The sequence below is a fragment of the Mycetomoellerius zeteki genome, unplaced genomic scaffold (genome assembly GCF_001594055.1).
Source record: "Mycetomoellerius zeteki isolate Tzet28-1 unplaced genomic scaffold, Tzet1.0 scaffold498, whole genome shotgun sequence".
In the NCBI taxonomy this organism is placed as follows: domain Eukaryota; kingdom Metazoa; phylum Arthropoda; class Insecta; order Hymenoptera; family Formicidae; genus Mycetomoellerius; species Mycetomoellerius zeteki.
In genome coordinates, this window is record NW_017257498.1 from 21,767 (window position 1) to 37,958 (window position 16,192).

At 33.9% G+C, this 16,192-nt stretch overlaps 5 protein-coding genes across 7 annotated transcripts in view; 2 read left to right on the plus strand and 3 right to left on the minus strand.

The window, feature by feature from the left end:
- The window catches only part of BckdhA (Branched chain keto acid dehydrogenase E1 subunit alpha), a 5,035-nt gene extending 4,434 nt beyond the window's left edge, over positions 1 to 601 (minus strand). Inside the window, exon 1 of the mRNA XM_018455635.1 lies at positions 443 to 601. Within this exon, the coding sequence (XP_018311137.1) occupies positions 443 to 499 (57 nt within the window). The 5' untranslated portion in view covers positions 500 to 601. The remainder of the gene's footprint in view (positions 1 to 442) is intronic.
- Positions 602 to 1,683: 1,082 nt separating this feature from the next.
- LOC108727488 (dnaJ homolog subfamily C member 17) lies at positions 1,684 to 3,490 on the plus strand. Of its 2 annotated transcripts, none has more exons than XM_018455631.1 (7): positions 1,684 to 1,786; positions 1,936 to 2,064; positions 2,186 to 2,353; positions 2,440 to 2,652; positions 2,720 to 2,800; positions 3,058 to 3,255; positions 3,333 to 3,490. In XM_018455631.1, the coding sequence occupies exons 1-7, from the start codon at positions 1,718 to 1,720 to the stop codon at positions 3,441 to 3,443; spliced, it is 969 nt and encodes a 322-aa protein (XP_018311133.1). In that variant the 5' UTR covers positions 1,684 to 1,717; the 3' UTR covers positions 3,444 to 3,490. The 2 variants fall into 2 exon arrangements, with proteins under 2 accessions (XP_018311133.1, XP_018311132.1); XM_018455630.1 differs by having other exon boundaries at positions 3,327 to 3,489.
- On the minus strand, positions 3,485 to 8,367 carry GCC88 (GRIP and coiled-coil domain containing 88 kDa). Of its 2 annotated transcripts, none has more exons than XM_018455628.1 (10): positions 7,967 to 8,367; positions 6,152 to 6,278; positions 5,957 to 6,069; positions 5,727 to 5,891; positions 5,515 to 5,660; positions 5,160 to 5,394; positions 4,763 to 5,075; positions 4,364 to 4,674; positions 3,775 to 4,238; positions 3,485 to 3,694 (listed from the first exon to the last, which is right to left on the minus strand). In XM_018455628.1, exons 2-10 carry the CDS (start codon positions 6,219 to 6,221, stop codon positions 3,529 to 3,531), a joined length of 1,983 nt encoding a protein of 660 aa, XP_018311130.1. In that variant the 5' UTR covers positions 6,222 to 6,278; positions 7,967 to 8,367; the 3' UTR covers positions 3,485 to 3,528. The 2 variants fall into 2 exon arrangements, with proteins under 2 accessions (XP_018311130.1, XP_018311131.1); XM_018455629.1 differs by having other exon boundaries at positions 3,529 to 3,694; positions 6,005 to 6,069.
- Dtd (D-aminoacyl-tRNA deacylase) lies at positions 7,098 to 7,649 on the minus strand. Its single transcript, XM_018455632.1, has 2 exons — positions 7,352 to 7,649; positions 7,098 to 7,237 (listed from the first exon to the last, which is right to left on the minus strand). Exons 1-2 carry the CDS (start codon positions 7,431 to 7,433, stop codon positions 7,119 to 7,121), a joined length of 201 nt encoding a protein of 66 aa, XP_018311134.1. The 5' UTR covers positions 7,434 to 7,649; the 3' UTR covers positions 7,098 to 7,118.
- Positions 8,368 to 13,233: 4,866 nt separating the features above from the next.
- Positions 13,234 to 16,192, plus strand: part of LOC108727486 (myosin-10) — a 7,280-nt gene continuing 4,321 nt past the window's right edge. The window contains 6 exon segments of the mRNA XM_018455627.1: positions 13,234 to 13,755; positions 14,218 to 15,103; positions 15,344 to 15,432; positions 15,502 to 15,702; positions 16,072 to 16,190; position 16,192. The exon segment at position 16,192 is cut by the window's right edge and continues 102 nt beyond it. Coding sequence (XP_018311129.1) covers positions 13,636 to 13,755; positions 14,218 to 15,103; positions 15,344 to 15,432; positions 15,502 to 15,702; positions 16,072 to 16,190; position 16,192 — 1,416 coding nt within the window. The 5' untranslated portion in view covers positions 13,234 to 13,635.

A 16,192-nucleotide genomic window follows, 5' to 3' on the forward strand; every position in this document is an offset into this window, starting at 1 on the left:
ATTGGTTGCAGAGCGTTGTACGACGAAAATCGGATGCAGTGTGAATCCAGCATTAGGCTTAAGACACGCACGTTATTAAAACATAATCTTGTTACTCCCCTAGTAGCAAGCTGACGTCATTTCGACGTCATTTCGTCGTCATTTTGACGTCAAAATGATAAAATTGATGTAGGGATATTTACCGTAACAATTAAAATCACACAATATTCTTTTACTTACGTAAGAATATCGCAATTTTGAAAAAAATAAAGACTACTTATTCCAGAACAATGAAAAAAAAATTGCCAGTTGCGCAAGTATGTTAAAATAATGTTATATAGGGGAACGTTTGCCTTGAATACAAGCTACACATGCATGAATGGCAAGTTCCACGAAAATATATTATTATGAATTACAAGGATAAATAAGCAATTGTTTGTTTACGGCACGCGTAGTGCGATACCTGTAATAGAGTGTGTCGAAAGCGCAGAACGTTTCGGAGCAGGTTTCTCGTAATCATCTTGTGTTTGAGCCTTTTTTATGATCATTCGACGTGCATAGTAAAGTATTACCGATAACACTAGTATAGTAATACATGTTATGCATGCATCTATGGCTACGTTTACACCGTACGACTGATAGCGACCTGACCTATATCGTGACCCAAAGTAGGTCTAGTCACTAACCGTTTACACCGAAAGGGACTTAAAAATTGGTTGGGTCACATGAGGCCTGTTTTTTTTGGCTGAACTTTTGCACCAGTTCATCTTTCTTTCTTTTCTCTCCAGGAGGAAAGAAGAGGAAGAAAGACGAACTAGTGCAAAAGTTCAGCCAAAAAGAACAGGCCTATTTAGTCCACGCTGGTCCGAATTAGAGCCATCTATCGTATTTTGTACAGATTATTTTCATATACAGCATTGTACTCGCAAGAACGTATACATATTACATAGCGCTATATTGAGGCTGCGTTCCACTTAACGTTCACAATGCTCGTGGAATCATTTTATCCTTGTCGTTTATCAAATGTTAAACAAGGACAAACGATGCTCACGAGCGTTGCGAGCGTCAAGTGGAACGCAGCCTGAGTCGGGATGACAGATATCTTAACCTCTAAAATCTCGAACTTTAATGCTTAATATCTCGGTTCACGAGGCCGACCGCCGCATTTTTGCCAGATTCTTTCATTTTAAGCGAAAACGCGTCGAATGAGCCCAATTTCATCAAAATCGGAAATGAGGCCCGTATTCTAAATAATTATACCTATGGGTTGCGGTCCACTTGACGCTACAAACGCTTCGAAGCGCTTGAGCGACCAATCAGAACAAAGAATTTTACGAATTGACTAATCGAAGAATGTGTGTGCTTCGAAGCGTTTGTAGGGTCAAGTGGACCGCAGCCGGTAAACGCAAGTCACTCATACGCGTAATTGTTTAAATGCATGTGTTAGGCTAAGGATAAAGTGAGGTTAACTTAAATAATAACAGCGTTTATCTAACTCATTTTTGTTTTTATTGTTTTGTGAAAAAGATTGGAAGTATAATCTCAAAATTAAGGAATAAAAGATTATAACTGTGATGAGAAGAAGGAATAAAATATAAGGAGCTCAAAATATAAGGACGAGAACAATTATAACGTATCAAGAAGTTAAAATAATTGAAGCTGTTACACATTTAAATATATATATATATTTTTTTTATTTGTTGATTAAACAAAATTTTTGAATCAAATACAAATAATAATGGACGCAATTACACAAATGGATTTATATGGATTGCTTGGTGTGGAGCCGACAGCTTCTATGCCAGAGGTTTGTACTTTTAGTTCGTTTTTTAAAGATTTGGGTTTATTTACATTAAAATGTTTATGCTTTTTATAGCGAAATAAAATATTTTATATTTACAAAGTATCGAGAGAGAAAACGCTTAATGTTATTCATATGTTATTTCATATTTTCAGATCAAGAAGGCATATCGCAAGAAAGCCTTGACATGCCATCCTGACAAAAATCCGGACAATCCGAGAGCCGCAGAATTATTTCAGGAACTCTCGAGAATATTGGAAATATTGACAGACGCAAACGCCAGAGTAAGTATATCGGCATCTTTTCAAAATTTATTAACATTGTCATCATCAAACATCTTTTTTCTTAGACTTCTAGAAAGTCTCGTAGATGGTCTAATTTATTAAAAATATGTTGTGAAACAAGGCAGCATATGATCAAGCCATTACTGCCAGGAAGCAGGCGAAAGAGCGTGTTAGACAGTTTGATGCAAAGAGGAAGAAATTGAAGGAAGACTTGGAGGCACGCGAGGAGGCTTATAAGAGATCGTTTGATCCTAAACCTGATACTAAATTTGACGAGGAACGAACAAAGGTATACCAGCTTAATTTTGTTAAAAATTACTTTCAGATACTTTTTATATTGTTAATTTAGATACATAAAATAATAATTATATTCAGGCAGAAGTAAAACGATTGCAAGAGTGGTACAAACAAATAGAAGAAGAGATGGTCTTTACACGAGAACTTTTTTTGGAAAAGCTTAAGAGCTCATCGGACGATTTAACATCTAATGTGGGAGACTTTCGAATAAAAATTAGATGGAAGGTACAAGATGGTGATTTGACAAATGGTGGATATAATTATGATAATTTACATAAAATGTTTTCCAAGGTAATATCATATTTAATTCCATTTTTCAGTTTATGTTTTAAATATATTTTTAATTATTTTTCTACAGTATGGAGATGTAGCGGTTCTTGTTATATCATCTACAAAGAAAGGCAGTGCCATGATTGAATTTGGAGATAAAAATGCAGCAGTAAGTATATCCATACTTGATAGATACTTGATAAAAGGACAATAGCTGCAGTTAGCAGAAAAAGCAGCTTTGCAAACTGCTATGAGATTCTTTAATACAATTGGTTTATATATTTAGATTCAGTGAGAAACTAAAGACAAAAACCAATTATATTAAAGAATCTTACATTTGTAAAGTTGCTTTTTTTGCTAGATGCCAATAAGACTATACATAATCTGAATTCACAACAAAGTTTTTTAATAAAATGTTTGTTTTAGGAAACAGCGCTTCTAGCAGAAATCGGTTTAGCCAAAAATCCATTAACGTTGCGTGGTCTATGGAATACACAAAAACGTTCAACTGATGCTGCGAGTAGCACAAATCCTAACATTGGAAAACCTATATTTCCTGCAACCACACGTTTAAACAGCACACCATGTGCCTCTGTCAGTTTTTCTTCTGCACCTAATATATTCGTATGTATTTGCACTATTGCGATTACTGTTGCAACAATAATCTTATTTTGTAATGTTTCTACGTTATATAGACGCAGCAAACAAGGATGTCGGATGCTGAACTTGAAAGTTCTGTATTAGCTAATCTAAGGAGAGCAGAAGAGCGCAAACGGCTCATAGAGGAATTGAAAGCACAGGAAGAAACTTAATCCCGGTATTGTGAGAATTTATAGCCGTTCATGTATTTATTTTTTCTATGTGAGAAATATATCCATAATAAAAAAATATCTATTCTTAATATTTAATTTTACTCAACTCATCAGGTGTAAAACGCAATACTGTTGAAATGGCATTTAACATATGCCGTTTGCTCGATACATCATTTGTCGTTAAGTAATTTATAAATACATTCTTCAGGTATTCCAGATTAGCACCTTCTCTTGACTTGCACGCTTCCAATCTGTGATATAAATCTTTTTATCAATTCTGCATGTAAAGTATTTATTTTATTGATTACTTTTCCCGACATTGTATTATTACCTAGTGATATGCGCCTTCAATCTTTTAATCTCCTCCTGTTGCTGTTCTTTCATATGGAACATTTCTCTCTGTTGCTCTCTCAACATTGCCTCCAATTCTAGAATCTTTTTCCTTGATGATGATACTTGAACTTCTTTCCTGGCTAATTCTTGAGTGTAATGTAGTATCGGAGGACTATCGTTTGTCAGTAATCCCGTTACCAAATCGGTAACCGGCTCGATGGTATTTTCATATCTTTTCAAATGTGTTTTATTTTCTGTCGTAGCAGCAGTTTCCTTATTAGGTAGTAATGCACGAAATGATGCTTTTAGGGTCACTATCTCTTTATCCTTTTCCTCTACGAGAGCCATAGATCTTTCTCTTTGTCGCAACAACTGTTGTTCTAATATGGATATTCTATTGCGATATTCGTTATCTTTTTGATGCAACGTCTGCTCTAGTTTCGAGCGTTCTTCTTGAAATAGCTAAGGATATAATTTGGATTATTCTTTTAACTAAAAAGACTAAAAATATGTTGAAACTTTCAATGAAAGCTACTAAGATCTGAAAATTTATCACTTTTAGCATGGATTATTGCGGAAATAATTACCTTTTGTTGATGCTCCAATTGTTCCTGCAAAGTCTTCTCTTTATTTAACATTTCATTATTAATCATACGTATCCTTTCCTCCAAGTTACTGTTGTGAACTTTAAGGAGGTTTAATTGAGTTTTATCATGATCCTTATCATGCATCAAAGACAGAGTGTGTCTTTGTTGTTGAGCATTACGGAGCACGTTAGACGACATGTTATATTTGCACATTGTTTGATGCTTGTAGTCTTCAAATTCTTGTAGAAGCATGCCGTATTTCTCCTTGTAATCAGGATGCTCATCCCGCAAATCCAAACTATTCAATAGTGCTAAACATAAAAAAGGCAAATATATTTAAGTTATTTGTTCAAATATTTTTTTAATCCATTTCATATTTTATCAAACATGTTAACTTACATTTTACATAGGCTGAGTCTTTCTTTTTATTATCAAGATCTAGCAAGCGAATATATAAAGATTTTATCTTGGAAATGATCTCCTCCGGGTGATTACTCAACGTCACAACTTCGCTGTGTTCGGTGTCCTGCAAAGCAGCCAATTGATCCTTCAATTTCTGAATAGCTAATTGATCCTGTTGCCTCAGCCTGTCGTAGCCTCCCACAATCTCGGAGAGTTCAGCTAACCGAGCTTCTAAGCCAGCCACTCTCGTCTCATGTATGATTACCGATCCTCTTGTTTGCTGTTCTGCAGCGGCAGCTCTTTTTTGCTCCTACATCAAAACGTATTGCTTAACTTGTTTATATCCAACAATAGTTTTCATGTAACGTGTTTAACAATTCTCGGCAGATTTTACTTCACGAATCGCATTCAAATGTTGCTTCTTCATTACAGCCATCTCGGCTTGTAGAGAAAGAAGAAGCGGTGGTGTCTCCTTTGCCGCTTCTTCGGCCTGTTTGAGTTTGGTTTTGGTAATTTCTAACTCAGCTTCGAGAATCTTGCACTGCGTCTTATTTGCAAGATGAGTCTTCAATTGCCCTTCCAGTTGTTCCTTGCTGCGTTGCTCGTCATATAATAATTTCTGCAGTTCTCTGCAAGAATCATGGGTATACTTTATATAATTTTATCATGAAAATATTGTTAATTTTCATATTTATAGATATTTCGCGAATGGTATAATTTTATATAATTACAGAAAATTAAGTCACTACTTTATCTTTTTGACGAGATCGGCATGTTCTTTCTCTCTCTCGTGCCGTTCCATGATTAATTTGCACTTTACGTGTTCGATTTCGGAATGATTGACGTTTTGTGCCTTCTTCAATCTGTCTTTCAGATCTTTAATTACTTTTTCACACTGCAAACATTAAGGCTCAATTAAACAGTTCTAATAACAGAACATATGTCAAATTTCTCATCTTACTTCGTCACGTTCGCTTCTCAATTGCTTCTTATCTATTTGAAAGTTTGCTTCCATTTTTGACTTTTCTGCCGATAGAGTGGCCAACTGATTCATTAACACATCTAACTGATTTTTTAGTTGCTCTATAGTTTCTGTATCCTCAGGATCTGTCTGACTGTCGCGTGTCTAAAATTACAAGAATTATAAGAATATTGATAATTTAATACTATTGTTACAAGAAAAAAATATACCTGTCGTATAACGGATGTATCGTTTTTAGGAACAGATAACTGACCTACTTTTAGTCCATCTACACTGCCTGTGTCTTCTGTATTTTTTGCACCAGTTTGTATAATCTTCTTATCTAAAATTAATTGATTTTGTAAAATAATATTATACATTAATAATTCTTTTAATAATACATTCATATACTGAAATAAGTGCACCTTGATCTTGTCTTCTTGATTTGCTATTCTCATTTTGTATAAAGCTCGTTTTGTCTTCAGAAGTTGCCATTGTTGATTGTTAAACGTAGATTATTGAATGTCACACACAATTCATACTAGTCAGCGTCTGAAACAAAATTGTAGAAAGAACTCAATTTGATATGAGACATTTTAATTTATTTCAGTTATTTTAATTATCCAGAGTTATGACAATTAAAACACAATATATTAAAAAATATAATTTGTATACAGCAAGAACTTTCTGTTTATCCAAACATATGTTGAAGAACAAGATAATTTTGATAACCAAATGGTTCGGATAATAGAGGTTCACTAACAATAAGTCTCCCCTTTACATATTATTTCTGATAACAGGAGCTAAACGTTCAGAAAACTACAGTTAAGCACGTCAAGCTTCTATTATTTGAGCTATGGCGCTGTAATTATATATAATTACGGCGGAATAAGATAGTAAGAGCTTAGCTATGAATTTGGATATTTGGAACTTGAATATAAATTTGTTTATATATATAAATGGAGTTCAGATAATTGAAGTTAGTTCAGAGATAAACAGTTCTACCATATATATAAATGTTCTAATAAAGACTAATACATATTATATTTAAAAATAAATTGCTAATCTCTGCAGTTGATAAATGTATATGTTAATACCTAAATAAAGTATGCTTGTTAATTTTTACATTATATATACGTATAACATATTGTATATTATATATTATATATGTTAACACTAATGTTATATTATATTATATTAATATAATTAGTGTAATAACACTAATATTATATTATATTACATATATAATATTAGTGTTAAGAATTTAATTTAAATTTTGAAGCAAAAATTGGTTGAAAATGATAATTAGGTTAAATGAACTCATATACATTATATATTATTTGATATCAGTTTATTGAAAAGTTTGTTATAACACATAAATAGATGCTTGAATTAATCAGATGCTTCCTCATTCTCTACATTAGAGTCAGAGGTCTTTTGGGATACTATTTCCAGTGTTACAGGCCCACTATTCTGTATGCTAACTTCCATCTTTGCACCAAATTTACCATCTGTATAAATTTATCAAAAATAAAAAAAAATAATTCGCTTTAATGTTACACATCTAAGCAAAATGTATAATAAAAAGACTGGAAATTATCATTTGTATTAGTCCATTATATTACCTTTGACCAATTCTGAGATATACTGTTCACGAAGCTCTGTAATAAAATTCATGTAAAAGGTTTCAGATTCTTGGGCAGGCATTGCTCTATGAAAGCTTAATTTATTCCCTTTTAATATGTAGTATAACGTAAACTGACTAATGCACAATATTTCATACTTCTTATCCTTTACACTGGCATTCCATTTTTTACCCTTGTCATCCTCAAAAATTTTGGCATTCAGTATCTTTTTTATACTACGACAAAGAAATTAACGTTCAACTGTACACACATATGTAACTATGCTCATTAATATTTTTTCATTACATGTATTTCATATCTGCCACTCCATCATCTCTCTTTATGCCAATTAACACGCACAGTCCAGTTCCAATGCTACTAATAACTTCGCCGTCAACTGAAAAATTATACTTGGACCTTAACTATCGTCGTATGAGACCTCATGTAATTCAACTTATTTCTTATCAATCTGTATCACACATAAATTGCAAGTATTGCTAATAACATTGATTTCCCAATACATCATAAATTTCTTTTTACACACGGGGGATATCATTTTTACAGATTCATCTATAAACATATTGACATATAAATCCAATTTGTAAATAATTTTACCTGAAACTGAAGCCTTTGACACTCGCTGTATTAGAGCCTTCATGTCGAAAACAGCTTTATCTCCACACCCACGAGACACTTAGTTCCAGTCCCACGCTAAGTCTGCACTGATAAATATCTTTTCCTCTCAAGAGATTATCCCAGTCATGGTGGAAAGATTACATGGTAATGGTGTGCTCAGCACAGAACATATATGAGGTGCTCAGTTCGCAAGCGTCTCTCTCTAATTCTCTGCCCTCTCGTTTGCTCGGTGCCTGTCGTAGTTCCAGTTTAGCCAACCTTAGTTGTTATCTTCGTCGCATGCACATCATTTAGATTCGGTTTCTTTTTATCATATACTATCTAATATTACCAACGTTTGTTCGCATCGCATGCTCCTATATCCTAGCTCCTATTCACTTTAAGGGTACCGTCACTGTTAACAGCCTTGAAAATTTAACTTAATTAAAATACAAGTTAATCCATAACGAAATTAATTGAATTAAAAGTTAAGTTAATAAAAAAAAATAATTGAAAAGTTAAAAGTTAAATTTGGTCCGAACGAACAATAAAAAAAAGAAAAAAGAAAAAGTTTGATCATTTTACATAATTTTTCGTATTTTTCCTTTCTCACAGCATATTTATTAAAGAATCTGGTTATATTTGTTCACAAATAACGATTATACAATATAAAATTATTAAATTATTCATTGGATGCATTCAGAAGCGACGACCGCTCACTGAGCGCTCATTGAGTAAAAAAGGGATTAATCTCTAATTAATATCTTTATTTATTATAATTCGTAACGTAGAATAACTTGTCTATTATAGATAATCTTTTATATCATATGTCTTACTTATTTATTACTGTGTTTATTATTTCTCTAATGCCGTGTTTGGGCCGTAAGGTTATGTAGCGTTCAGTGAGCGATGAAGTGTAATTATGGGTGCATTCAGTACCACGACCGCTCAATATGATAGCGTTCACTAATAAAAAAGGGATTAATCTCTAATTAATATCTTTATTTATTATAATTCGTAACGTAGAATAACTTGTCTATTATAGATAATCTTTTATATCATATGTCTTACTTATTTATTACTGTGTTTATTATTTCTCTAATGCCGTGTTTGGGCCGTAAGGTTATGTAGCGTTCAGTGAGCGATGAAGTGTAATTATGGGTGCATTCAGTACCACGACCGCTCAATATGATAGCGTTCACTAATAAAAAAGGGATTAATCTCTGATTAATATCTTTATTATAATTCGTAACGTAGAATAACTTGTCTATTATAGATAATCTCTCTCTCTTTTATATCGTATCTCTTACTTATTTATTACTATTTATTATTTCTCTAATGTCGTATTTGGACCGTAAAATTATGTAATGCTCAGTGAGCGGTGGAGCATAATTAAAAGTCGCTCCACCGCTCACTGAGCGCTACATAACCTTATGACTCAAACACGGCATTAGAGAAATAATAAATAGTAATAAATAAGTAAGAGATACGATATAAAAGAGAGAGAGATTATCTATAATAGTAAACACCGTAGATTGCACCTTTACCTTATCGGTAATAGACAAGTTATTCTACGTTACGAATTATAATAAAGATATTAATCAGAGATTAATCCCTTTTTTACTCAGTGAGCGCTCAATGAGCGGTCGTCGCTTCTGAATGTACCCATTATCGTCTCGCATTGTGTCTGAGGATTGATTTAAAAAAAAAATCAAATTAAAAGTTAATAGTTACCGATAAAATGTAACTAAGTTAAGTTAAAATTAATTAACTTTTTAACTTAACTTTTATTTTTTTAACTTAGCATTACCCAACCCTGCATATATCAAAGATTTATTATGCACTTCTAATTTCAAAATTGTTGTCAAATTAATCACTATTTATAAATTAAAGGTAGGTTATGGCACGTTTATTTTTGTTTGACGTCGGAGCAATTGCGTTGCGTGCTTACATGCTCCTTGTGTCTCATGGAGTCGTAAAATGCGGACGTGTAAATGTAATATTTTTTATTTAAGAAGTTATACTGTTCATTTTTATTTTATTTTATAAGAAAATTACAGAATATATTTTGATTATAACAAAAGTTTTAATTAAATCGTCAAATTTAATCAAATAGATAAAATTAGGAAAAGCATTACTCGTAATAACTAGTAATTTTTATGGAAATTTCATGGGATTACGGCTCTATGAGACACAAGAAGGTGAAACATACGTAACACTACGGACACAATACCTAGTAACTTTTACAGACATCCGGTGCGCGGATTACGGATTACGGACAGTATGTCCCAGCCTAGTGAGAAATGATAATGGAATCGATATCGAATCAATATCGATTCGGCATTGAAATCATTAAATCGACGTAGAATCGACGTCAATTCGACATCGATTTCATTGTCATTTCTCACTGGGAGATAGCACATGATATTTTCCGTATATACTAAATTTATGTGGAATTTCTCATAGATATATGCAACATTTTAAAAATATACTGAGGATATCGTAAATTCTCTACAATAAAAATCTCCGCAATATTGCTACACATGTAATGTTGCTGCAATGTTGCAGCAGTGTTGCTGCAACTTAGATAGCACATGATATTTTCCGTATATACTAAATTTATGTGGAATTTCTCATAGATATATGCAACATTTTAAAAATATACTGAGGATATCGTAAATTCTCTACAATAAAAATCTCCGCAATATTGCTACACATGTAATGTTGCTGCAATGTTGCAGCAGTGTTGCTGCAACTTTTGTGTAACTTTATGCTGTAAGGAATGTAATAATTTAGAAAACTAAATAATGGCTTAACAAATATAAACAATAAATAAAAGGAGCATACAGCCACACGCAGATTGTTTGTAACGAAAGTCATGCGTTTAAAATTTTTACGTAAAAAATATAAAATCATAGAAACGTTTTTATATACTTACGTAAGAATTTCAAATATATAACTTTCGCTACGAATAATTTGCATGTGGTTGTATGCTCCTTTTCTTTATTGTTTATATAAACGTAATATATTTTGAGAATATTCTTAAAATGTCACGAGGATCTCAGGATATTATGTCCACAGCAACATTTTTCTCAGTACATCCTCAATATCGTCAATAATATTATGAGAATATTTTAAAATATTCTTAGAATATCATTACGATATTCTAAGAAGGATATACTGCGAACAATGTTTCTGCTGACATAGGAATATCCTGAGTATACTCTGAACATAGCGCAGTGCATGTGTAGTATATCATACGTGACCCTTTTATTATATTCTCAGAATATCGTTTATTATTTCTCAGAATATTCTCAGAATATAATGTGCTATCTGGGAAGCGCGTTCTGAATATGGGCTATCAAATACAGCTGGCAGATTGGACAATGTTTTTTCTATGTAACCTGTACTTAATTAAAGTTATAGTGGTTACTTTCTAATGTATATATACTAATGTATATATCTAATGTATATATCTAATGTATATATCTAATGTATAAATTTAGACGATTCACCATTATGATTACGATTTCTTCTTCTTTGCGAAGAGACTTGTTGTAAAATCAAGACTTAAGCTAAGCGCTTGCATAGTATACGTTAAAAAGTATGCCTTTTTAAAAGTAGCTTCGCTGGTAGGATAGGATTATTAAGATTTTGAAAATTATCCACATACGTTTGATTCGTTTTCAAGGAAAAAAGATTGATGAGGTGAAGGATGCAAGTCTGAATTAGGTTGTGCTACGTGTTAAGGGAGCTTAACAAAAATTTCAGCATTTTATAAAAATTTCAATTTAATTTCAGCGATTTTTAGTTGAAAAATTCATTTTCAACTAAAAATTTCAGAGAAATTCAATTCAATTTCAGCGATTTTTCAATATATGTTAGCTGAAAAATTCACTTTCAGTGAAATTGAGTAAATTTTGAGCAATTTTCCTAAAATGTTCCATTAATAAAGTAAGAAGCTAAATATTAGATTGATCAGATTCTTTAAGGCCGGAATCAGACTACGCATTGAAAATTGAGATCGAAGATTAAAGATTGAAATTTAACCAATGAGAGCAAAGGAATTTTAGCTCCTATTGTTTTGATTGGTCAAATTTCAATCTTTCAATCTTCAATCTCAATCTTTAATGCCTAGTCTGATTCCAGCCTAACAATTGTTAAGGTCATCACACGTATAAAAATTTTAGTGGGAATCGTAAGGTCGCAAACAAATCGACCAATCACAATCAAAATTGAGATCTCGAGTTTTTAAACACTCGACTGTAATTGGCCGATTTGCTTACGGCCTTATGATTACGACTAAAATTTTTGTACGTGTGATGGCCTTTAGCCTCTTACTTTATTATTGGAATATTTTAGGGAAATTGCTCACAATTTACTCAATTTCACTGAAAGTGAATTTTTCAGCTAACATATACTGAAAAATCGCTGAAATTGAATTGAAATTTCTCTGAAATTTTACTAAAGATGAATTTTTTGAAAGTGAACGAAAGTGAATTTTTCAGCTAAAAATCGCTGAAACTAAATTGAAATTTTTCTGAAATGCTGAAATTTTTCCGAAGTGTTCCAAACATGAAATAATTTCAGCGAAATTTTTCCACTAGTGGGTGGTTCCAGTTTGCGTTAGAAAAGTATTAACTTCATTTAACAAATCCATTAGGAGAGGAGTGACGGAAGAAGAAAAACTACTTGATGGATCCTGCAGAGAAAAAATTCAAGAAATTATTTTGAAGATCACCTATACCATTGCTCGAGAAGGGAGAGTAAAAAAGGGTCTGAGCACAAGAATTGTCGTAACACTTAGGCCCGATTGCACCAACATTACTTTGACTTTAAGCAAGGCTTAAAGCTCTCTCTGTCTCTGTCTCTCTTTCGCTTTAAAATGAGATAGAGAGAGTTTTAAGTCTTGCTTAAAGTCAAAGTAACGTTGATGCAACCGGGGCTTAGAGACTTAAATTGTAGTACGTAAGTAAGTAACGCACAAGCTTTGGTTTATGACGTACGACTTATTGCCGTCTCTTGGAGAGAGACGGCATATGTGAAAGCTTGTGCGTTACTTACTTCTACAACTTAAGTCTAGGTAAGTGTTATAACAATTTTAGTGCTCAGACTCAAAGGTAGCAGAGGCGCTAAATGGGCGATCGCGCTCTAGTAATAGCTGGTGATAACTGTCGACGACGGTCAACGGCCAATCGGAGGCGAGTGACGGTCGCGGGAACCCATTTCCGCTACGGGCCTCGCGTACTACGGTATACGGATATACTGCCTGTATGACTGTATGTATGTACATACAACATTCTCCGCGGATTGTTTACAAGCGCGCGCGCTCCAAGGATTCTCGCGTACCTATGTGCACGGTATATACAGTGGCGTGTGTAAATAATCGCTCAGCAGCCTCTACAGCAATAGCCAACAGTAATAGCTGCGATCGTAGCCATCCGTAGATTCTCACGAGGGATGTGCGCGTCGCGACGCATATCCTTCAGCAATTCCTGTCGTCGCGACGCGATAGCGGGGCCCGCTGCCGCGTAATATTGTGTGTACGCACCGTGACCCACTTGTTGTGTCTAGGTTATGGCGTTATAAACAAAAATATGCTCCGCACAATAAACGCGTTTGTAAGTCCATCGTGAGCTCTCGGCCACGAGCGAGAGCTAGCTTGGGGTATGGAGGCAGGCCCGGGTCTGAGCCTGTTTCAGGGCTCGGACAGCATTCAGCTAAACACGGTGACGCAGGGATTCGAGGAGGACGAACAGCAGAAGGATAAGAAGCGACTCAGCGAGGAGGTAATCATCGCTCGTTTTCTCGGACAGATCAACTTCTCTTTCATTGGTGGAAATCGTTTGTCTTCATAGGATAATTGGCTGTGGAGAAAGAAATTTTGTATTATATTTTGCTCCGTATAAAAGGTAGAAAGCACTGAACAAGGTCCACCAGTGTAATATTTTGTTACAGAGAAATTTTTCGAGATCTGCTATCCTCTACGCTAAGAGAACGATATAGGGTTCACTGTGTAAAAATAATCTCTATCGCAGTCTTATTACTGTGTATAACAAATAGGAAAGAGCAGATGAAAGTTTATTGTATAACTTTGATGCAAAAAATCAATATATTGATGATATATTGTCTTATATGATAGGAGAAATTATGTATAGAATTGTAGTCTTAGAAGAATTTTATATATCGCGATAAAAAAAAGGAGCATGAAGGAACGAAATTTTAATGTATGTCCTTTCTTGTCCTTTTAGATACAGAATCGCCTGGATGAGGAATTTGACTACTTAGAAAATGATGACATCAGTTCTATCAATAGTAGTCATGATCAAGATAACACCAGAGGCACTGACCATATTAATACGGTGGTCAACTCTGGTCTGGAAACAATTACGCCCAAAGGACAGGTAGCAGTGGCACATTTGCAGAAGGAATTTGGTGTTTACGATCGGGTGGAGAATCTGAACAATTATGATCGTGTGGCTAATCTAAACAGTTACGACCGTGACGTTATAACGAATCATACGTCCGACTCCGAGATTGGCAGTGGAACTGTACAACCCGACTTTGATTTGTACAGGCAAACGGGGACGCCATATGGTAACAACAGATTCAATGATAGCAACACCATCATTGAGACGCCATACGAATTGGCAAAATCTTCGACCGGCTATCCCCGCAAGATGCTTCCACAATCAACCGAGGAGTGTACGTTCAGCGAGAATTATTCTTGCAATTATGAGACGCCATCCAATCATTACAATACTCATATGTCCCGGAAATACTCCAATAATGGTATTAATGATACATATGAAAATAATGTACAAAGTAATCAGATTCATGAGTTTGGCGGAGGCGACAATGCTACCTTGGATCACATGAATCATTGCTATAAGACTAGTCCGAATGGCAGGCCAATAGACTCTGTAGCGTATAAAACGTCAGAGTATAATAGTAAGGAACAACTGGAAATATTGTATATGGTCAGAATGCGGGAAATCACTCGTTTGACGGAAGAGCTCCAACAGTTGCAGTTGGAGAAGGAAGACGAGAAGAACCAAACGAGCAGGAGACTGATGCTTTTACAGGCAGAAGTCGATAGAACTAACATATCCAGAAATCAAGCGCAAGAGGCATTAGGTAAGGAAAAAATTTTCAAATTATTTAGAGCATGGATTTATGTCCTTTTATACTCTTTTTATTCATATTCTTTAACTCTTCAATTAATCTTTTATAATATAAAAGGTATATATATGGGATGAGAATTGAGACCCAGAGAATTGAACCCAGAACCGTCGATTACAAGTCGACTGTTTTCACACAGGGCTACATGTCATCCCAACAGTTTATTGTGTTAATTGAAGTCTTTATTTTGTTTAGTTGATGCTAAGGCCGAGATCGCTGATCTACAAATACAAATGAAATCTCTAAAAGAAAGAAATGCGGTTTTGGAGAAAACGAATCAAAATGTAATATGCATATTCACACTTTATTCGTATTAGTATTGAATATCAATATCAATAAAATTGTTTTTATAGATGACAGAAGACTTAAATATCGCGAGGGGCTCTGTCATGGATTTGCAACAAAAAATTGCTGTACTGGAAAGAGCACAAGTGCTGCAAACGAATGATAAGATACAAGAGAAGTTTTTGAAGCAAGCGCAGGAAAAACACGCAGTGGAAATGAAAAATATGCAGACACAGATAGATGTTCTTACGGATAAATTAAATGCCAAGGTATTATGAAATTCTTTGCTTAAATTGTACATCGTATTTTATATATATGTATATATATTCTCTCTGTAATCAATATTTGCCATAGTTGCTCAATAAGGACATCGACAACAATAGTATTTGGGCAAGTTCTCTATTGATTATCTTTACGACTGCATGATTGCAAAATTGTTTATATATATATATATTTTTAAATCATGTTTCTTTATAACTTACACTTCAGCGTAATTTTTTACGTGCACAGATGCATGTTTAATACATTTATGCCTGTCAATGAGATTAACTTTAATGAAAATTACTTTGCACATTTTTGTAATATTCTTTACAAATTTAATTAATTTTATTTAATTTATATTGTTTAATCTTTAATAGGAAACGTCATGTGTCGCTCTTGAGCATAAATTGGATGATGCACGAAGAGCACATGAGGCTCTCATGGTAGAGAAGGGTGACACCATGAATCGATTGGCGCAAGCATTACAAGACAGTCAAA

Coding starts and splice junctions, on each gene's coding strand:
- LOC108727488 (XM_018455630.1), top strand. CDS start 1,718: ATGGACGCAATTACACAAATGGATTTATATGGATTGCTTGGTGTGGAG. Junction 1,787..1,935: donor CGACAGCTTCTATGCCAGAG/GTTTGTACTTTT, acceptor TCATATTTTCAG/ATCAAGAAGGCATATCGCAA. Junction 2,801..3,057: donor TTGGAGATAAAAATGCAGCA/GTAAGTATATCC, acceptor TGTTTGTTTTAG/GAAACAGCGCTTCTAGCAGA.
- GCC88 (XM_018455628.1), bottom strand. CDS start 6,221: ATGGCAACTTCTGAAGACAAAACGAGCTTTATACAAAATGAGAATAGC. Junction 4,675..4,762: donor AGACTCAGCCTATGTAAAAT/GTAAGTTAACAT, acceptor TTTTATGTTTAG/CACTATTGAATAGTTTGGAT. Junction 3,695..3,774: donor TTGAAGGCGCATATCACTAG/GTAATAATACAA, acceptor TTTATATCACAG/ATTGGAAGCGTGCAAGTCAA.
- Dtd (XM_018455632.1), bottom strand. CDS start 7,433: ATGCCTGCCCAAGAATCTGAAACCTTTTACATGAATTTTATTACAGAG. Junction 7,238..7,351: donor TATCTCAGAATTGGTCAAAG/GTAATATAATGG, acceptor AAATTTATACAG/ATGGTAAATTTGGTGCAAAG.